The following is a 23249-nucleotide window of genomic DNA, read 5'->3' as shown; positions in this document are numbered from 1 at the left end:
AAGTCTGATAAGAACAATTGTATTCTGGATGCTAAACTAGAACTAAGAATTGTATAGTCTGTATTAGGGAGTGCTAGCCTGACGTCGTCATACTCAATTCTAGTCAGAATATGAGTCTGATACTGCTCCGTTGGGCTGTGATTATGGGGCGTGTTTCAACCGAACCAGGAAAGACCTCAATTGGATAGACCTACAACCAATCAGAGCAACGGAGCGACGGGTAACGTTAGTTGTCAAATGTCAACAGAACTCAACTGCACTGTGTTGCCAAGTCCGCGGGTTGAAGCGACCCCAATTAAGTGATTATACAGACCCAGGAATGCGAATTTTAGCAGGCAGCCCTGCCAAAATAACACATATTTTACCCCCCCAAATACCTTTTTTTCCGGAGAACCCCACAGGAAAGCTATTGGGCTTGTTTTTGGCTAGTTTTGAGGAACGTTAGCAATTGGGCGGGTTTTGTTGTAAAAACTTGGCAACCCTGCACGCACGCTGGAATAAGTAGCCTAACGTTAGAAGAAAAAGATTATTGTAAACGATCTTTGCCGGTGTTGTAAAAAAATTATTTAAGGATACACAGAGTACTTACCAACACAATCATAATTTCTGAGAGAAAAAGTAAAGGTGAATTGCATATATGAACAAGTTCTCCGTTTAGGATTAGAACAAATTCACCCAAGCGCCTTTGATGACGTGGATGATTACGTTACGTTTATCATCTGTCCATCATCGTCTAAAGCCCGCCCTGACAATTTCATTGGTCCGAACAGTTTCTGTTCGGGCAGAATTACTTCTCTACTGATCAAGTCCAGACCGAACTGCCCGAGTAAAAATGTTGTGGGCGGGGCTACGTTCGGCTGGCATCCAGGCTAAGGGAGTGCTATGGAGCTATATTTTTGACAGTGTCTCCTTTTTCTCCTTGGGATTACAGAAATTATAGCCTCTTTCCATGATGGAGGAGATTTCCCTTCTTTTATGATCCAATTGAAAGTGTCCATTAGTAGTGGCACCAGTTCTTTATAGAAATATCTATACCACTCTTAAGTTAATCCATCACTCCCTGGTGATTTGCTTGATTTTAATTTGCTCATGACTTCTTGTAATTTGGTTATTTCTGCAGTTAAATCACCAATAAAGGGCATATCTAATGTATTAAGGAACTTATATTAATAACAGAGGTCTGTTTGTATATAGTTCTTTATAATAATTATTAAAAAGTAGTTCCAATATCTTTTGGATCATATTTAATTTGATTTGTTTTGGGATCGTGTATTTTGAGGATTCAATTATCAGTTTGTTACTTTCGCATTCACCTTGCCAATAAATAAAAGTGCTCTTGGTCCTGATTCATAGTAAGTTTGTTTAAACAATCTAGCCTTTATTTCCACCTCTAACTGTAATAAGCCATTTATTTCCTTTCTTAATTCTCCCATTTGAGCCATCAATTATTTGCATTATGTTCATGTTTAATGTCTTAAAGTGCTGGTCTTGCACCGTGCCAATAAATATTATGTTTTCACTATAGTTTGGATAATATCCGCCGCAGAGCTGATAGTTACCCGTTCAATTTAGCGCTGGACGATTCATTTGTTTGGCCGTAAAATAAGTGATTTTGTCAAAATTTCCTATAAAATGAACTAATAATTCCCTTTGAGCTAAATCAATCTGTTTTCCTTGCAAAAACTACATTACCAATGATGCAGGTACAGAAAAATACAGCAATCAGAAAGCAGAAACAAGCAAAACGCACCAAAAGATCTTGTTAGCTCTGCCCACTCCCTTTGAGTTGGTCTCCCCAAGCTCTCAAAATATTTAATATATTTTAAGTTTATTGCAAAATATGCATATATACTCATATATAATCAACATTTTTAAATGAGTAGTTTTATATTTCATGCATGTATTTCATTTTTAATAAAATATTGTAATTTGCAATGCTTAATGGGGTTGTAGTTCTTTCCCTCACTAAAGCCGTTAAGTTCACAGTCTTGTACTTTTGTTTTTGTCTGATTTTCAAATACTTTTATGGTTCAAATCAAAGTTTGTAATGTTATTATTCACCTCGTAGCTGGTTGGCTTGGTTCATGGCTTATACCGCTTTAGCAAAGACTTTTTGAAATCCCTGTGGATAAATGGGGTTAACAGACAGTTTATTCACAGCTCGGAGCAGACAGGCAAAAAGAGTGAGTATTCAGTTCAATATACTTTGAAGATAGTGAAGATATGTAACTAGACTTTCCTTTGTTTACAGACTTCTGAGGCAGCGTAACAGTTTAATGATCTACAGCAAAATAGAGAGAGCTTTGGTGAGAACTAAAGAAATATTTAATTACTACAGTAGTAATTTCGCTCTAGAAATTATATCAGAATTGGAAAACATTGGTCAAAAACGTACATTTACACACAAACTGACCAACAACCGCAAACTTTCAACTTTCTAGCTCAACTGTCACCGAATAGAACGCATAGGACTGTGGGATATCATAGGGAAAGAAGGATACATCTATGCTGCCTTCAAAGATTCATCAGATGAAAGTATCTCAGGAGACAGGAGTTTGAAGCTAACACTGGATTCGGATACATCTTGATGGAGGCAGCCTGATCCAAAGCTTAGGAGCGGAAATGTTGAATGCCCTTCTGACAGCGGACAGTAAGAACTATAATACAGGCCAATTCTCAGAACTTGATCTAATGCCTAGTCCACATGTACATGGGTATTTGTATAAACCAGCAAACTTCATTGAAGTTTTTCCTCCTTCGTTTAATAATATATATATTTTTTTAAATTGTCCACACAAGCACGGTTTTAAAAAAAACTTTGTCCACATGAAAATGCAAAATCATAGCTATGAAGCGCTGTCAAGAGCATGCCAAACCAACAGGTGGCGATATAACCCTAACCGTAAAGCCATATTGGCCAATAGGAAGCCTGAAAAAGTTATTACTATTGTTATTATAAAGCAGTGACCTGCGTAGTATTGCATTTATCTGAACATTTTATGTGCATGTATCTGAATACACGTGATAAGCCCAGTTAGCACAGTTATTAGCAGCAGTATTTTGGCTACGTTCGCCATTTTGCAGACTCGCCTCATGTAATCAAAGGAGATATAGCAGTGCACAATCTGACATCAAACAAAGGAGATAACAGCGCACACTCCACAACGTCACAAGCCAGACGACATGACAACACTGCAACCAGAGTTTCTAAAAATCTTCACCCTGGCAGGAGTTTTCAAAAAAGTTTGCATTCAATGACCAGATACTGCATTTGCATGTGGACGAACGGCCAAACCGCATAGAAAAAGCTGTGGTTTTGAAGATACCCATGTTTGTGTAGACAGGGTGAAGGGTCAAGCCAAACATCACTTGTCTCTTCATCAGACACATATCCTTCAAGGATGATTTTATGTTCAATATTAAAATAAGAATTAATGATAATCAAGTTATAACCATTTCCTACATTTGATAAACCAGTTCTCTATATTCAATGAGTGATTTTGGATATTGTAGTGTTTTAGTTGCTGTGTGCTTTTGAATCCACATTCTTTAGGTGCTGCTCTGAGTCTGTGTCAAGACGTGCTGACAGGCAACTGTCCTTGGTGTGTGTAATAACACCCCAGGGAGTGAGAAGGCCCCCAGCATGTGTTAACTGTTTGTCTTCCTAAATTAACCCCGGGGTCACCTATGTTACAGCTATGGGACTCTTGTGGGGACTCGAAATGTACCTCTTTTATATGCTTTTCTTACTAAATAGAATAAATTCACTCCTGTACTAAATATAGTATCAGCATGTTTTGGAGAAGTGCTTTGTTGATAGTTAGTTAAGATGTTCCCAACCTTGATGGAAACTGTTATTCTGTGGAGCTGTGTGTGTGCGTCTCATGATTCTTTGCAGATCCAGTATTGGAGATGGTCCTTTCGGTAGACGATTCTAGACTTGGAGGCGTCTTTTCTGTGACCTCCGAGGTCACTGGGGACTAATCTGGGCCTGGGCGACATCAAGTCTACGCATTTTTAGAGATATATACTCCTATCTGTCTACGTTGTGACACTGTCACATAAGAGACATGTTTTATCCGCTCTATTTAATTCAATGATATGTATAATAGAGTTTTAATTGGTTTACATGTTTTCTTAGTCCATTTTTATTCCTCTTACCATCTTAGGTGTGTATATGTCTTTAAGTAGTTAAGGGTTGGCCTGTCAGATGACCAGTCACATGACAGGAAGGAGGAAATGCATGGGTATAAAGAGAGCAGCATGAGAACCAAAAAGGGGGAAAAAAAGGATCACTAACAGACACTTAATAGTACCTTCTGGATTGTGGAGTTTCCAACCTGTGGACTCACCTTTTCAGACACCACTGCACACGTTTGGATTATCTTTTTCTTGGACTACACTGGAGGACACTCACATTGGGACTTATCAGCACACTAGGATGATTGGACTGTTTTAGGGTATGGTACATTGGACTCTATGCTTTTAGCAGCCTTAGTTTTCCTGGTTTTACTGTGTGGTTTTAAAGTCTCAGGTGAGCTTTGTAAATACACCATTTCTTTATTATCTCATCGCTGGTTCATGTCTCATTATTTTAACACCTAAAGATTTCACACAGTAAAATCTGACCCCATTTCAAATATTGTAACCTACCCACTTGGGCTGAACGTTACAACGTGTGGAAAGTTGCTTACGTTGCATGTTGTTAGAACCAATCAGAATCATTCCACATGGCAGTAATGACGTGGCTAGACCTTGAAAACAGTATAACTGTTCAGAAAATTGTATGTACGGAGTTAGATGGAGGCGGGGAGACTGTTAGAGAGAGTGCGGTCTACGAACTCCTCTTGAGCTGGCTTCTGCTGATGAAACTGCAAACTATTCTTCAGTAAAATTTTCTTTAATTAATCTTACTCCTGACTCCTGGTCTTAATTTTTCACTACTGGTCCTGGGTCCTAAGCTGTTACCCCAATAAGGGCCTAAGAGTGTGGCCAGGAACTCTGTAAAATATGAAGGTGCTGAATCATGGCAGCCCTTAAAAAGTAGGACAAGTTTTTTTAACTGAATGCGATAGACAATAAGTAGTCAGTGCAGCTGCTGAAGGATGGGAGTTGTGAAATTATTATTTTTTTAAATGTAAGTCCACAAGCAGCTTTTGATCAGAGTTTTGAACAGTTGCAAGCAATTAAACGCTTTAGAGAGGAGCAGGACCAGCCATTTTAAAATCCAACAACAGCGACAAATACACTATATTGCCGAAAGTTTTGGGATGCCTGCCAAATACACATGAACTTTAATGACATCCCATTCATAATCCGCAGGGTTTAATATGGAGTTGGCCCACCCTTTGCAGCTCTATCAGCTTCAACTCTTTCCACAAGGTTTAGGAGTGTGTTTATGGGAATTTTTGACCATTCTTCTAGAAGCGCATTTGTGAGGTCAGGCACTGATGTTGGACGAGAAGGCCTGGCTCTCAGTCTCCGCTCTAATTCATCCCAAAGGTGTTCTATCGGGTTGAGGTCAGGACTCTGTGCAGGCCAGTCAAGTTCCTCCACACCAAACTCGCTCATCCATTCCTTTATGGACCGATGCTTAAACAAAGTTTGGAGGTCTGTAGCTGTTGACTCTGCAGAAAGTTGCCGACTTAGACGCACTGTGTGCCTCAGCATGCGCTGACCCCGCTTTGTGACTTTTACGTGGCTCTTTGTGGCTGAGTTGCTGTTGCTCCCAATTGTTTCCACTTTGTTATAATACCACTAACTGTTGACCGTAGACTACACAACACATCATCAGTATGTGAATAAACTGTTTCCATCACTTTAATGCACATTTGAACTAACAGATCATCTGCGTTCGGCACATAACATTTCTGTGTAAATTCTGAGACTGTGCATATGTCCCGTTACCTTTCCCTACCAGACTAACTTGCGGGATCCATCACCCCCCTTTGTTCTGATGTTGTGCCTAATTTCGACATGCCAAATTATTACCCTCCTCATTGAAGCCACTCCCTGCAGTGTTGGGGAAAGTTACTTTTAAAAGTAATGCTTTACAATATTGCGTTACTTCCTAAAAAGTTACTAATTGCATACTTTGTTATTTTTAATGGAAAGTTATATGCTACTTTTTGCGTTACTATTTCTCACATGGGCCGCAGAAGAATATGATGCAGGAGAAGAAAGTTCAACTCTCTTTAGCAATAAAAAAAAATAAAAAATACAAATGTGATGTTTATCTAAAGTCATTTGTGCTTATTAGAATGGTGGAATTGGACCATCAAGCATCAGCAGCAAAGACAATAATAAAGTGAAATTAAATACATAAAGTACATTTGTGCTATTTATTAGGGGTGTGACGAGATCTTGTTCACAGCACTGATCACTGATCACGTGACGAGAAGACTGACAGGACCATAGCAGAGGATTCGTTGCGCAACAGAAGCGTCAGACAAATGTCTTATCTTGTAAAATGCGCGTTCAACCCCACCGCTCCCTATTCAAAGAGTACACACGATTGCAAAATTGAAATTGAAAGTAAACCCGAGCGTGTATTCAAATGTTTGAAATCGGCTCCCTGGGGCATGCGAATATCTCCCAATATGAAAACTATCTTAGGCTAGGTTGTGTAGTTGTAACCATCTCTTAGCTCGGTATCATGCTTGAAGGAAAATGCTGGTCTCTATTTGCACTTTGAATATTGATATAGTACTTTGATTAACGTTGCACTTAATATTTATAATCAGTTTGTGGAAAGGAGTTCAGTTAGAAGGTCGTAGAAGCTAATAAATCATGTGCAGTTCTCAGGTCTGAAGAGACGATCATACAGGAGAGAAGCCAGTCAGTTGAGTTAATTTGTAGAATAAAAAATATTTTTTAACCCTCTGGTGCTCTTCATTTAGGGGTTGCATTGGTTGTCTTCCCGGTCATAAGTGACCGGACACCTAAAAATGAAACTTCCTCCACCCCAGTAAAACCAATGCAATTTATTTTTCTTCAATTTTGTATTTTGAGATGATTTTATGGTATTTTTTTATATTTATGCAATAAGTATGGTCTATTTTTGCCATTGAAAATTATACAAAAAAAATTGTTTTTGTAATTTAAAAAAATGTTTTAAATAATTATTGCAGTATTTCAGGTTAAAATAGAGACTAGGCCTTCAAAATAATTGCTCGAATCATGCCCTTGTGTGTTTACATACCTAATGCTAGAAAAGTCACCAAGTTTTATATCATTCCGATGAAGCTGTGATTTTTAACATTTCAAAACAGAAAATGTTCCGGTCAGTAATGACCGAAGAGCACCAGAGGGTTAAGTTGATTACTTATAAATATTAGATTGTTTCAACATAATTCACTCATAAAGGGAGAGGTGGCCCTCTAATCTATTTTAGTTCAAATGAACAGCTAGAGCACATACTATATAACTTATTTAGCATGTCAATTTAATGAAGAATGAGATTTTCTGGAAATAAATGCTCTAAATGACATGTTTTTATTTGAAAGTGTTGAAGAAATGTCAGTAGTTTATAGAATACATTTTACTCAAACATGCATATGAATGAGTAAATCCAGGGAAATAAAGTCTTTGCATTTAACTTTTATCTGTACACATGGCTGATGAAATTAAAATAAAATATAATGAGGATCATGAATTAAGTCTTAAGATTTTAAAACAGCTTTGTAGAAAACATACATTTTTTTTCTTTTAAAAGTATTTACACATCTCTAGTTTTGTCTGTACTTCTGCAAATCCATTTTATTTTAGGATTTCCTTTCTCAAGACAATGTGATTTAACCCTAACCCTGATCTCACGAGGCATGTCCTTTGTTTAATATTAAAAAAACAAGTTTTATAAGATTAATTTGACGAAGATGATATTAGACGAAGATCATATATAGAGTATATGATACTGAATAAAAAGATAATATATTCAATGAATTAATTGTATATAACAGTATATTTTTAATTGACATTAGCAGGTATATTTATAGAGTATGAATGATTTCAGGCCTCTCTGATCTACACTGTATATCTCCCTTTAGCTGAACTTGCTCCATAAGAGTCATCTCTTCTTTGGCCTTCAACATCCCATAATAGTTTCAGAACAGCCCATGCCACTATTAGGGAGCAGCTGAAGATTTGATCAAAACTGTGGATGAGCGAATGAAAAAGAGTTGGAAAGAAAACAGCTGTATATTTTCAGACAGACTGAAGATGAAAAGAAGTGGCAAACTCCTGGATAAAAGGTCAGAGGTTAAAAACTGTATAAAAATGAGTTACGAGTGTAATTGTGAGATGTTCTCAGCTTTGTTGTCTCCGACATTAAAGTCTAAACTTTGGCATCCAGAATAAAATGTTTTTCTTACATGAAAAAGCTACAATCATAAAAATAAAACATAGTCTTGAAACAAAATACTTAGGGAAATGTTGCTATGGCAACGCTGTACCACAATGGAAAATGATCAAAAGGTAGTTTTTCTATAAAATTATGATTTTGCACATTTCTTTTATAATTTATAGATTTATATACTTTGAACTCATGCAAACCAACAATAAGTAGATCCCCATCATTAAACCTTCAAAAGGACAAACTCATCCTCACTCTCATCCCATGAGTGAACTCTGCATTCCTCATATTGATCTTTCCGTAAATGTATTTATTTTCTAAGACATAATTGCTATTTATACATAAACACAGCTATACTACAATAAACTCTTCAAATAAATAAATAACTGGTCATATTTTTGATGCTATTATCTATAAACAATCCCAATAGGCCTTTTTCACAGAACGTAGAACGCACTTCCGTTTTCAGCGCTGTTGTGGTAAGCGACTTCCGGAGAAATGGAGCCACCCGTACTACACTTTTCAACGTCCCTGAGGAGTCTACATCAGCGGATGTTTTTCGACTCGTGGAGCTTCATTCAGTAACACCTCACTCAAAGCTCAATAAGGGCTACAAGTTCTTCCACGAAAATTATATTTTTAATTACGAAGGTAAGTAACGAACCATACATTAGCATGCTTTCGCTAACGTGATATTTCTATACTTAGCTTTATCACACTGTAGACTAAAGAGTAGTTTAAACAGATAAGAATAATCAGAAAATGTGTCATTAAAAATATCTTTAATATGATTGTTGATTTTTATCATGCAATATTCAGTGTCCTGTGTGAGAAACAGAGAGGTTATCGTGAGGTGTAGGTGTTATAGGTCGATGAGGAAGCGTGAGGAGCCACATTCTTTGCAGGTTACCTTAGATAAGAAATTAAAAGTCTGTTATAAAACTAACCCCTTACCCTAGAAGTGCAGAATTCCTACACTTAGCATGACATTATCCCTACTTACACTTATCAAAATGCTGAAGCAGTAGCGTATTGACATTAAAACTTATAGTGTAAGGGGAAGTTTTTAAGTTTATTTTCTTACTGCGGTTGCAGATTTCTATATTGAGAGGTTTATCTCTTAAAATCTGTTTGTTTTTCATGATGTTCTCATGAATGTTCCATCTGTAGTATAAAACTAGCTATATTTAAATATACTGATATTGGATTTTGTCTTTTACTTTAGATCACTTGGAAAGCTGACTCAGTGCCTGTTGAGTTCAGTAGCTCAACATGCACATGTACTGCAGGCAAAGCTTTGTGCAATCATCTTGTTGCCATGCTTTTCCAAACTGCCCACTTCAGCATGATGCAGATGCAGACCGTACCACAATCTATGGCATGCACAAGCATTCTGCAAACATGGCATAGACCAAGAACGCAGGTAACATTAAAACTGGTTATACAGTAGTATTGCAAATTAAAGACGTTGAAAATATACTTAAATGTTTTTTTGTTTTTTTCAGGGGATTTCTGCAGAGACTACAGATCAGTTGGTAGTTAAAAAGCCAAGGATGTCTTCCAGAAGTGTATGCAAATCTACACTCTACAGAGCGTACACAGGTAACATTAAATAACATTTTAAGGCCTGGTTTCACAGCTTAAGCCCAATTTAAACTTTTGTGTCAAGTGTTCACCGTAGCTACGTTGTAGGTTGTGTGTAGCACGCATTGCCTGATGTGAACCTGTCCAAAAATGTAACACGTCAATTCTACACAGTCTCGCGCTATCTGCTGTCTGACACACACACCGAAACCTTTGAATAACCTTTGTAGCTTTATGTATCAGTGTATATTTAATTAATGTGAAGACTACTGTTTTTAGTTCTTATTTTTAATTACAAAGATAAATTAAAATAACAAAAATAATCGTCCACCTGTAGTTCAGGTGTCTTTGTTTACCTGTTAAGTTTTAGGTTGATGTAACTAAATATTACCAGGTCAAGTCAAGAGTTTTTGTTTTTTAAATATTGGCATTACATTTTTTGTTTGTTTATATTGATGTTAAAATTGTCAAATTTATGACATTGATTTTTGCTAAAACACTGCTGGTCACTTTCAGAAGTTGTAGCGATGTTTTCTTTTCGTGTGTGTGTGTGTGTATATATATATATATATATATATATATATATATATATATATATATATATATATATATATATATATATATATATATATATATATATATATATATATATATATATATATATATATATATATATATATATATATATATATATATATATATATATAATGTGTGTGTGTTTATATGTATAACTACCTGGATATTAAACAGTTTTTATGCACATTTCCATCAGAATAGAATATTCAGACAGACCTTGGTAATACATCACATAACAAATTTAAGTCTAATGTGATGTCTCGAAATAATTTCTATGCAAGTTTCCTAAACATCTCATTTATTTTAGGTCACCTCCCTGACCCTGCAGTACTGGCTGTTGGAGAAGCTGTCAAAGGACTCACTCCCCAACCTCTGATTTCCTGTGTACTTAATAACCTATCAGAACTGTCTTTGGTGGACTCCAGATTTGGTCCGGTGCCACGAGGTTCGGTGCTCTCCTACCAGTGCCCTCCTCTTGTGACCAAAAGCAACGTGAAACACCCAGTTGCTCCTGTGTTCCCAAAACTCCCTATTGATGGCTCTACATTTCCAGGGAGCTTGCACTTCGTCCCAAACTGCCACCAGTTCTTCCATTTGGAGAGCCTAAGTGTCACACAGGAGTTGGCAGCTATAATAGAGGAGCGTACTCAGGAGCAATCAGAGTGTCCACTGTGGAAGGAAATGCGCAAGCCTAGAGTGACTGCTAGCAGATTTTATATGAGGTTTCTCATGTGCGAGGGGAGACATCTGGCCAGGCACTGGCAAGGCGGATACTCAAGGGCGTAAAGCAAACCAGGCCAATGAAAGCAGGCCTTAACAGGGAACCTGAGGTGCTGGAACGTTACTCTGAACTGTTCAATGTGAATGTCTCACCTTGTGGTTTTGTTGTACACCCAGATGCATCCTACCTTGGTGCCAGTCCTGATGCCAAAGTTTATGATCCTAATGAAGATCCCTGTTTCGGGCTTGCTGAGGTGAAATGCCCAGATGTTTCAACTGTTTCTGAGGCTGGGCATATTAAAATTGTGGATGGACAGGCAACCCTGAAAAAATCTCACAAATATTACTGGCAAGTTCAAGGTCAGTTGGCCATAACTGGACTCAGTTGGTGTGACTTCATCACTAACACTGAAGAGGACATGACAGTTGAAAGAGTGTGGAGGGACAGTGCCATGATAAGTCAGATGAGAGTAAATCTTGATCTTTATTACTTTTGTACTTACATGGATGAATATCTTAGGGGTGGTATCTATTAGGCCTAATTGCAATATGTATAAATTGTTAATACTGTTAAAAAAAAAGAGTCTGGAATTGTGTATATAATTACATTTTTATTGTTCTAATGATTGTACATCTTATACAAATATAAAGTCTTAGTTTAAGTAACTATTGTTCCTTTATTTCAACAGTGCAAAAATATAATACAAGAGGTGTAACAAAAGGTATAAATTCATTATATTTCTATTTCACATATAAAGGTATAATACATTATATTTCTAATTCACATATAAAGGTATAATACAATATATTACATAAAAGGCACTCACTAAAATAAAAGGACTATACTCCTTTGTGACCTTTAACATCAAGCGGCCACTGAAAATTGCTCATCAAGCAGCAGTTAGTCCACAGCTGGTTAACCGTTCCAGACAAGGTTAAAGGTACAGTGGTGTCCCAGATGTGAAACTCCTTCACTCTTCTGATGGCTCTCTCAACAAGAATTCGAAGACGAGCTATGGCTTGTGTTCTCTCTGCATTTTCTTTGCTGAATTGAGCTGCTGTTTTGAAAGGTGGTATAATGAGTTTGGCCCCATGTTCTGCCAGCAGCTTCTCAATGGTGAATCCTTTGTCAGCCATGCAAGCATCACCTGGCTCCAGCAAATCAAGAATCATTTAGGCATTTAGGATATAAATAAAGTAAGATATGTTTTTATTTCAAAATGAATTAATGATATTAAGACTTGAAAGTGGACATAAATGTAATAAAGGCTTCAATAATAGATTTAATTAAGTATAAGGGAAATGTGTTTTCAGGAATGCATAAAAATACCTGGAAGAGGAGTGACTGCATAGTCATGATCTACTCCAGCTGTTACCCCAGGAACAATGTCGTCTTCTTGGGTGTCATCAGAGGAAAGGACAGGAAAAGTGTAAAGTGTGGATCGAGCTCTTACTCTTTCGTAAACCGACTCTCGTGAAGTTTCTCCCCAGTTGTTCCAAATAAATCGGGACGGGACGGTCCCTTTTTTGAGGCACTTACGACCAGTAGCGGCAGTGTAATCAGCGTCGCTGAAGTGTCGGCTACAAACAAATGTGCTACCTCTAAGGATCGTAAACGTCGGTCCTTCTTCACGTCGAATAACATGCACCCACTTCTTTCTCAGATAACCGTCGCTTGGAAATGCATGAAAGCTTAAATATGGCTGTCGCTGCTTGTTAATTGTGCAATGAGGGACGCTACAGTGACACTTCGATGTTGCTTCAGCCATTGTTGTTTAGACCGGAAGTCGCTTACCACAACAGCGCTGAAACGGAAGTGCGTTCTGTGAAAAAGGCCTATAGGGAAAAACATTTAGTGGACACATTGATATTTACTCAATTTACAGTAAAACTGATAGACAAAGTTGATTTGTGAATATAAATATCTAATTGACTTTCCAAAGATGCTGCAAAAAAAAAAACCTTGAGAAGAGATGTTCAGAAATTAAGTTATTAGAGCAATTTCTGGAGCACTTCAGCTTCTGTGTGAGGGTGACGGTGGGAAAGAGTTTTGGAGGGACATTCAAATGTCATGTGGCTTAAAAACAGCACATCATTGGCCCCCTTAAGGCCTGCCCTTTTATCTCCCATAGAGCATTTTTTTTTCCTGAACAAGGAAATTATTAGAAAATAACTCTTGCCATAGTGTTAAGTTAAAAAAAAATAATTATATATATATATATATATATATATGTGTGTGTGTGTGTACAATTACATACTTACTATTTAAATATTCACTTAAATATAAAATTATGTAAGATACTAAATAAAACCCGCATATATTCTACAGTAAACAGTTTATGATTTAGAGAAGACCAGGCTAATGTTAATGTAACGTTAATGTAACGCAAAACTCTGGTGATATATTTAGAGTTTAAACTGGAAATTCACTCATTCGGTGCAGTTTTGGTGGCTCTTAAAAGAGCCTTTGTGGTTTGTAGCGGCTGATGCAGATGCGGGTTTAGGCGCGCTCTCCGCGGATGCGGCGGGCCAGCTGGATGTCTTTGGGCATGATGGTGACTCTCTTGGCGTGGATGGCGCACAGGTTGGTGTCCTCAAACAGGCCGACCAAATAAGCCTCGCTGGCCTCCTGCAGGGCCATGACGGCGGAGCTCTGGAAGCGCAGATCTGTCTTGAAGTCCTGAGCGATTTCTCTCACCAGACGCTGGAAGGGCAGTTTGCGGATCAGCAGCTCGGTGGACTTCTGATAACGGCGGATCTCTCGCAGAGCCACGGTCCCGGGCCTGTAGCGATGAGGCTTCTTGACGCCGCCGGTGGCCGGAGCGCTCTTACGGGCGGCTTTAGTAGCGAGCTGCTTCCTTGGGGCTTTGCCACCGGTGGATTTACGAGCGGTCTGCTTGGTTCTTGCCATTGCTGCAGTTACTTCTCTCTGTCCTGCTAACGCTGGAAATGCGGCTCATTGTTACACGCCTGATTTTATAGCATTCGACCACCACGAGCTCATAGTGACGCGAGGGAGCAGAGGCTTGTGATTGGCTAGTGTGTGACGTCTACGCCAATGACTGCGCGTCTCCTCTTTTCAAACACGCGGAGGGTTTCCCGCTAGAGCTGCTTCTGTTGACGACATCAAACAAAGAGTAAATTACACTTCCCGGATCTTTATACTCACATTGTTGTATTTATTTGTTCTGAAATACTGGCCTCAATTCCCAGTGGTTGTGCAGATCTTGGATTAGAACACAATCACAGTCTATATATAAAAGCACCGCAGCCAGAAAAGACACACTAGGGTTGCCACACGGGGCGTATAACAGTTTTTCTGTAGAGCAGCCGCTACTGACGGGCAAAAGACCCAGAATAATATTTATCAATTTGTTTCCGCGAGGCTATGCATATTGATTTTTATTTCAGATAAGGTACATTATCAGATCTTAATAGATCTGAACTTATTTTAATATTGGGAAATAGCGGGTGGCAAACAAATATAGCGGATCATCACGTGGCTGTACAAACATGCACACCATGTGTGACTCTTACTACTGTATTTGACAAAAAAATTATACATTTGACTGTTTTGATAGGTCATTTCCACCCTCAACCAAATGACTCCATAGAGTTTAAGTAATAAAGGAAGTGCTCTTTATCAGATAAAGTGGGTGGCTCTTAAAAGAGCCTTTGGGTTGACAAAACAGTCGGTAATCAGTTTATTTGGATTTGGCGGGCTTCTCGGTCTTCTTGGGCAGCAGCACGGCCTGGATGTTGGGCAGCACGCCGCCCTGAGCGATGGTCACTCGGCCCATAAGTTTGTTCAGCTCCTCGTCGTTGCGCACCGCCAGCTGCAGGTGACGGGGGATGATGCGGGTCTTCTTGTTGTCCCGAGCGGCGTTTCCTGCCAACTCCAGGATCTCAGCGGTAAGATACTCGAGCACAGCCGCCAGATAAACCGGAGCACCGGCACCGACGCGCTGAGCGTAGTTGCCTTTGCGGAGAAGCCTGTGAACACGGCCGACGGGGAACTGCAGTCCCGCCCTGGAGGAGCGAGTCTTAGCCTTCGCTCTGGCTTTGCCACCGGTTTTGCCTCTGCCACTCATTATTTATATCTCTGGCTACAACTTTCAGTCGAAACTAAAATAATGAATGTCTGTGTCTCCACACACTGTGTTTATACGAGAGTGGCAGTCGCTCATTGGTTTAGAGTCTGAAGAGATTTCAACCAATCACTGAACTTCCCTCCAAAGCCCAACCCCATTTTCTAGCGGGAAAATTTTGCACAAGAATTTGACGAATAAAAAAACAAATAGATGAAACTAATGAAATATTTGATAGAAATGTTATATTGTATAGTGCATTACAGATGGTAAGGGAATCATATCCCTAAAAATCCATTTAACTATGTGGTTTTCTGTGTGCATTTAATATGTGTAAACATCTTTGAACTAAAATGGTGAAATTAGATTTTCAAATAATTTACTTCACTCTCGATGTGTTACTGGGCTTTGACACGCACACTTTAACATGGGATATGGATATTAATCGCTGTTTCTACCAAAAGTGCTACACCTTTCACACACTGTATATTCTGGGCACATTGATCTTCTGATACTGTAGTTTTATCACTGCCTTTATTGTGTGTGGGTTTGATTATCACTGCCTTTATTGTGTGTGGGTTTGAGTCACAATCCTCCAGCAGAGTGAATATATTCTGTCTGTACTGATGTTTTGTAAGAATAAAATGGTTTAGTGATTCAAAACTTACTTTATCTGATCACTAATTTTGATATATTGTTAGTTTAGATTGCATGAGTACAAGTGGCCACAAGTCACATCTTGGCTGTTTCTTTTCAAATGATCAAATCAGTAAAATACAGGAGTTTTGCTCTTCCTCAGAATTAGTGGTTGGCTCTTAAAAGAGCCGTTGAGGAATAAATTGTATCTGTCTGTAATAAGACTTACTTCTTTTTGGGAGCTGCCTTTTTAGGCTTGGCGGCTTTAGGCTTTGCCGTCTTGGGTTTAGCCGCCTTGGCTTTTTTGGGGCTCTTGGCTGCTTTCTTAGCGGCTGCTGGCTTCTTTGCCTTCTTGGGGCTCTTCGTCGCCTTCTTAGCGGCTGAGGCGGCGGGTTTCTTGGCCTTCTTGGGCGATTTCTTGGCGGCGGCTTTGGGCTTCTTTGCCGCTGCGCTCTTGGGCTTCTTGGCGGCGGCGGGTTTCTTGGCCGCGGGCTTCTTCGCTTTAGGAGCCGCTTTCTTGGCCGCGGGCTTCTTCTTGGTCTCGGCTTGCTGCTTGTTGAGCTTGAATGAGCCCGAGGCGCCGGTCCCTTTGACCTGCACCAGGGTGCCTTTAGTCACCAGGCTCTTGATGGCGATCTTGACGCGAGAGTTGTTCTTCTCCACGTCGTAGCCGCTGGCGGCGAGAGCTTTCTTCAGGGCGGCGAGGGACACGCCGCTCCTCTCCTTCGATGCGGACACAGCCTTGACGATGAGCTCACCGACGCCTGGACCTGCTTTCTTGGCTTTCGCAGCGGACTTCTTCTTGGGCGCTTTGGCCGGGGCGGCAGCAGCCGGGGCTGGGGCGGTTTCTGCCATCTCTCTCTGATCGGATCTAAAGTCTTTCAAACGCTGTCTGGTTTCAGCAATGACTGGCGCTCGCGCGGCGCTGCGCTCTTCAATAACACATGAGAACCTTATAGACTCAACCTGCCCGCTCGGTGTCTGCGCGCGTCCACGAGCTCCTCAAGCGTGTGTTTTCTTCTCTCACATTTGGGGCAAAACTGAAGCGGTAAAATAGTTTGTCACAGTCAAAACAAAGTGAACACCAAGCAGAGGTTCTGAGCTTTCATTAGAGACTAAAACACGCGAAGAGGAAATGTTTATTTTGCCTCCATCAGATCAAACCCAAGGCGAGCATCAGCCACGGGGGAAAGCCGCGTGTGAATTTGATGGATAGTTTAAGTGTAATAGTTGCTAAAAACCCAAACGCCTCCTCTGTGTGTTCAGCAAACAGTCTGAAAGAGACTTTAATGAAATCAGCATCAGTGAGGGCGTGAGAAGGCTTTCTTACAGCTGCTGTTTTGGGCAGCTTGAAGCACACGAACATCATCCGGAGGATCCGAGTCTCTCTGTGACTCTTATGTCTGGCCAGCAGATTTACTGTCCTCATAAATAACAATAATCATAATAATAAATACACATGATCACTCAAGTGTTAATGTTTTAACTAAATCATCACATGTGTTTCTCCTCATCTTCTCAGTTTTCGGCATGTGAATGAGGATTGTGTTAGAGCTCATCTGAATGAGTTGTTCATTTACAGTAAAAGGCATAGCAAGTGACTTAAATAACAATCCTTTCTCACTATTTCTTATGTTCCATCTTGTTCTAGCTTATACTTTTCTGGACAATGTTTGAAACCATTTTATTGCTAGAATATCTCACTTCATTGCCTCCTATATTCCTCAATTGTAAGTCTTTTTCAATACATTTTTGTGCTAAATGTATAAATATAAATGTTATATTTTGATTTAACCACTATCTAATTGATAAAATAGTCATATTATTCACTCAATATGTTTGATATATTTGCACAGATGTTGTGGTTTTGGTCAGAATATATACTAGTTCAGCTCTAACCCTGAACAAACTCACCAGATCAAGAGAATGAAGGAGTTCAGAATTATACCGGTGCGTTAAACTGGGATTGGTGGGTCATTCCTGGTGGTGCCTTTTGGCCGTCATAAAATGTAGAAGAAAGTCAAATTCAGTTTCTAAAATACATTTTGAATGATTGGCTGATGTAAAAATTTTTAAAAAAAAAAATAAAAAAAAAAATTGAAGATCTGTTAGGGAGAAAAAAATCAACCGTTTCAAATACTTCATGGGCATTGTGTAGATTATCTTAGACAACTCATGTACTAAGATCAGGAGTGTGGTTAATTGATTTTTTTTCTACTGAAGAAAAGTTTGCCGTTTCATTAGCAGAAGCAGCTTCAGGTCTCACAGTGATTTCGTAGGCCGCACTCTCTCTGCATACTTTCAATTTCTCAACACAATTATACTCTTTTCAAGGTCTTGCTAGGTCATTACTGCAGGTTGAACGGTTCTGAAAAAGCTAGTCATAGTACATTTCCACACATCGACTGATAGGCAGAAAGCATCGATCACACTGTTGTCGCTGGAACCCCAGAATTAGGCCCGTTGTGACCTTCCATGTCGTGAATAGGTGTCAGCAGGTCTCAAGAAGAATACCAGCTATACACCAATATTGATCTGTAAAAGACAGACTAACACACACACACACACACACACACACGGATCCACCAGGCCCACAGATACTTCAAGGTTGGAGTTGGTCGAGCTCCAGCTCTGATCAGAAACTTTCCCAAAACATCCTGATAACATGTTCTTTCTCTCAGTAAGAGGTACAGACAATATTCGTCTTTATTCTCTAGTGTTAATATTGAAGAATAATATAAATGCAAGACAAATCTCCATATTTGATCTGTGAAAGCCGGGCTGAATGAGTAAGCACTGTTACTGACCCTCAGTCACTCCTTAGAGGCCAAATACAGACTTTAAAGAACATATGAAAAGAGCAATAAACAATCATGTTTTTTTCTTTATTTCTTTATTTTCATTGTTATTTCACTGATTTTATGAAATTATTGTAAAACAGGGTGGACAAAGTGAGAACAGAGCAGAACAAATAATATCAGGGTGGACAAGTGTAAATAATGGCTGGATGATTTCCTATCGCTCACATACAACCAGTTACTTTCTAACTTTAGTTTGAACTGACTTTAGATGGGCAAAAACAAGCTAACATAGAAGGTTTATCTTATAAAGAATTGCATGGTCTTTAATGGTCTGTAATTTTGCAATTAAGATTGTCCTACTTTTTAAAATTTTCCCTTAACAAGGTGGATGTACTTAGGTTGACCAAATCAAATTTGAAAGATAAAATTGGTAAAGAAGAGATGCCAGCTTTATGACATGATGTCATTTAAAGGAGTCATTCACTTTAAAATTAAAATGATCCCATGATTTACTCACCTTCAAGCCATCCTAGGTGTGTATATGACTTTCTGATGAACACAATCAATGCTATATTAATAGTTATATTAAAAATGTCCTGGCTCTTCAAAGCTTTATAATGGCAGTGACAGTGTCCATTGGGTTTGAAAAGAGCGTGACTGGTGCTTGATCCCTAGAACGTCTAGCGTAAGCGTTTTGAACTGCGAGAGGCATTACACTAGATTTTTTTTACTTTATAAAGCTTTAAATATGGATATTTTTCTAATGAAAAGCCATCGATTTGCTTCAGAAGGCCTTTATTAAGAGCTGTGTGGATTACTGATTATGGATGGATGTGCTTTTTTTTAGCTTCAAACTCAATGGAGCCGTCACTGCCATTATAAAGCTTGGAAGCATCAGGATATGTATTAATATAACTCATCAGAAAGTTATATGTTCATCAGAAAGAAGAAAGTCATTTACACTTAGGATGGCTTGAGGGGGAGTAAATCATGGGATAAACTTAATCTGTGAACTACTCCTTTAATTTCTCCAACTTTCATTTAAAGGGAAAGTGTCAAAAATAACAAGGTGACAAATAAAAACCATGATTATGATTGCTTAATAATTGAAAAGTATATATACATTATAGAGTCTTTACTGATACCCAACACTGTACAAAAATGAAAAACAAAATAACTCATAGTAATTGATGTATTTATGGTGAAATTGTGATACGCAGGCCTGGGGACAGAAGAGAAATGCTGATTTATGGCAGTTCAAAATGCTGTAAAATGTCTCAAATTATTATTATTATTATTATTTTTTTCAAATAAACTTGAACATGCTTACAATTCAAACAGTGTTATGTACGACTAAGATGTGTAAAATTTATATTGTTCGACATTTTAAGGCCGAAAGATCACGATCAAAAGACACCAAATCCCAGAAATGACCCTGGTACTAAAGTCTGAAGGACACTGGAGTTGCAGAGCATTCGGTCACGAGACACACGAGAGCCAATGACATTTTACAATCAAAGCTGATTATAACCCAATATATAATTTCATCATGACGATAACATTCCTGATGCCCAAAGCATCTGTTTATGATGCCAGAGGTTTCTCACTGAAATCAATGGAGCAGCTGAGCGTTAAAAAAAGTGACACTGAAGGCAGGGGCGGGTCTAGACAATTTTTCGTGGGGGGGCCAGGCTGGGGCACAGACTCAGAGAGGGGTTGCACATTTAAATACATGTAAACAGTGAACCAGTATAAATAGCCCTACACTGGAGGTAATAATACTGTATATTATTGATAACAAAACGTATTAAAGTGCCACCCCAGGCCCCCCTCTGGCCCCGCCCCTGACTGAAGGGTCCTGACCAAGCCTCAATATGTGACGAGTTGGGTGTGAGAATGTGTTACCAAAACTAAGAAACTGATTGACCAATGATAGTGTTATTTTATTCATAAACTAACAGTTTGAGGGTTAACAAAATTGTTTGGCTGGTTGGAGTGACTTTTTTTTTTTTTTTGAGGAGCTAACATTTTTAATTTAGTCTTGTTAATGCAAATTACCCAAATACTGAAGCCTAATGTATAGAACTAGATGCAGTAACATAAGTTTAACAAAAAAAAAAGAAAAATGAGCAGTGTTTTTACTTTGTCAACAAATAATTAGGATCACTTTATGTGAATGAACTAAACATCTGTACAAATAAAACTGCATATACTTATAGTTGTTTTGGGTTAATTTGATATACTGTGATATGGATAATTATATATATATATACGTAAGGTTTTGTAGAATGTATAACAATTTGGCATAAGCATAATCGTTTAGATGTTTCACCGTCACAGAAATTGGATGAGAAAATGTAAGCCGTTTCTATTGTCCTGCTCCATATTCACCTCATTCAATTACTTCTAATACTAAAATGCCAAAATTTTATATAACATTATATTCAATATTTTAAGTACTTTATACAGGGTTCCTACACAATTTTCATTTCAAAATTCCATACTTTTCCAGACTCGAATTTCCAGACTTCCTACAGATTTTTCCGACCATATTTAACTTGTTCTGATAAAATGTTTTCAAATTCAACTGCTAACAAGTGTTACATTCTAAAGATTTAGTATTGGCGTTTTTGCCTTTGATTAGGATAGGAAAGTAGCTAGACAGGAAGTAAGGTGGGAGAGAGAGGGGGGCGGGATTGGGAAAAGTCCATGAGGCAGGACTCGACTATCTAATATTTAGAAATCCTATATTAAAATATTGCCTTTTTTGACCTTAACAATCAAAATGCAAAATCAGTCACACTTTTTTTAAAGGGTTATTAATTTACCCAAAAATGTAATTTCTATCATAATTTACTTACCCTCATGTCATTCTAAACTAATAAGACTTTTGTTAATCTTGGACACATGAAGATATTTAAAGGATTAGTTCACCTCAAAATGAAAATGTCCTAATCATTTACTCACCCCAATGCCATCCAAAATGGCAACCAACTCAGTTGGTTGCTCAAAAACTTAATTTATCTTTCACTGAAGAAAGTAAGTCATGTATATCTTGGATGGCATTGAGGTGAGTAAATGATTAGGACATTTTCATTTTGGGGTGAACAAGTCCTTTAATAAAGGAACTGAAATCTCTCAGATTTAAAATTTTTAAAATGTTAATATAATAAAGTCTTATGGTTTTGAAAGACATGGGGGTGAATAAATGACAAATTTCCATTTTGGGTGTACCATTTCTTTAAGAACTCCACCAACGACTCTGTTTTATCCTCAAACCCGACTTGGTTTCTCAAACTACAAAGTGCTGTGTTAACCACTGTTGAACTGTTGAAAGGAAGGAACACACAGGTCTGACCTTTACTGCCATAGCTAGGCTACAAGTTTATCATTCATTGAAAAAAATATTATATACATTTAGAAATTCTTAATTTTATATTTAGAAAATGAAATAGGCACAATAGTCTGGAAACAAATATTTTTCCATACTTTGATTTATTAATTAATATTAATTATTAATTACTCAAATCAAATTCCATACTTTTCCAAACCCCGTAGGAACCCCTGTTTATGTCAAGTGATTTACTATAGAACTTGTTTTTGTTCTCAAAAGAATTTTCCAGAAACAGACCATCAGTGGAACAAATATTAATTCATCTCACAAATATTATAAGCTCTTTAAATGAGAAGATGGGTGGCTCTTAAAAGAGCCTTTGGGGTGGGTAAGGTCAGAGGTCAGCTCACTTTGAGCTGGTGTATTTGGTCACAGCCTTTGTGCCCTCGGACACGGCGTGTTTGGCCAGCTCTCCGGGCAGCAGCAGACGCACGGCGGTCTGGATCTCTCTAGAGGTGATGGTGGAGCGCTTGTTGTAGTGCGCCAGACGAGACGCCTCACCGCCGATGCGCTCGAAGATGTCGTTGACGAAAGAATTCATGATGCCCATCGCCTTGGAGGAGATGCCGGTGTCAGGATGAACCTGCTTCAGGACTTTGTATACATAGATGGCGTAGCTCTCCTTCCTGGACTTTCTGCGCTTCTTTCCTCCCTTACCGGCGGTCTTCGTGACGGCATTCTTGGAGCCCTTCTTTGGCGCGGACTTTGCTGGTTCAGGCATGATGATGAAGAGTCAATATGCGCTCAGGATCGATACAGAGGCTTTTATTCACCGACGTATGCTAATTTACTAAGAGATACGAGATTCTTCTGATTGGCTGTTTTCATAGCCCGAGCCCATAAACTCATATTTCATTGGACCATTCATGAGAGGAACGAGGGCCAATCACGGGCAGGCAAATGATAGCTCCGCCTACCGCTTTATGTTTGAAGGACAACCCCACACGATCTCGTTTCCTTTGTTAATTTCCCGCTTTTTTGCTTTAATAAAAGTTTGAAAAGACTAATATTCTGCAAGATAGTGTAATCTGAAAACTCAATTTTAGAATAAAGTAATAAGATCCCTTTAAAAATTGATTTTGTACCAGAAATTCCCTCCT

The 23249-nt window shown here is 38.6% G+C and overlaps 4 protein-coding genes across 4 annotated transcripts; all 4 read right to left on the bottom strand.

Annotated features, from left to right (window-relative positions):
- Positions 1 to 13730: 13730 nt before the first annotated feature.
- On the bottom strand, positions 13731 to 14141 carry LOC307121357 (histone H3.2; the record flags this gene model as incomplete). Its single annotated transcript, XM_079808905.1, has 1 exon — positions 13731 to 14141. One exon carries the CDS (start codon positions 14139 to 14141, stop codon positions 13731 to 13733), a length of 411 nt encoding a protein of 136 aa, XP_079665031.1.
- Positions 14142 to 14934: 793 nt separating this feature from the next.
- Positions 14935 to 15321, bottom strand: LOC307121358 (histone H2A-like; the record flags this gene model as incomplete). Its single annotated transcript, XM_079808906.1, has 1 exon — positions 14935 to 15321. One exon carries the CDS (start codon positions 15319 to 15321, stop codon positions 14935 to 14937), a length of 387 nt encoding a protein of 128 aa, XP_079665032.1.
- Positions 15322 to 16179: 858 nt separating this feature from the next.
- LOC307121355 (histone H1-like) lies at positions 16180 to 16809 on the bottom strand (the record flags this gene model as incomplete). Its single annotated transcript, XM_079808903.1, has 1 exon — positions 16180 to 16809. The coding sequence occupies one exon, from the start codon at positions 16807 to 16809 to the stop codon at positions 16180 to 16182; it is 630 nt and encodes a 209-aa protein (XP_079665029.1).
- A 5686-nt stretch (positions 16810 to 22495) lies between these two features.
- LOC307121361 (histone H2B-like) lies at positions 22496 to 22870 on the bottom strand (the record flags this gene model as incomplete). The annotated part of the gene is made up of 1 exon (XM_079808909.1): positions 22496 to 22870. The coding sequence occupies one exon, from the start codon at positions 22868 to 22870 to the stop codon at positions 22496 to 22498; it is 375 nt and encodes a 124-aa protein (XP_079665035.1).
- Positions 22871 to 23249: the final 379 nt, after the last annotated feature.

Source organism: Gobio gobio (genome assembly GCF_949357685.1).
Source record: "Gobio gobio genome assembly, chromosome: 25".
Taxonomy (NCBI): domain Eukaryota; kingdom Metazoa; phylum Chordata; class Actinopteri; order Cypriniformes; family Gobionidae; genus Gobio; species Gobio gobio.
This window is presented reverse-complemented; position numbering and strand designations above follow the sequence as displayed.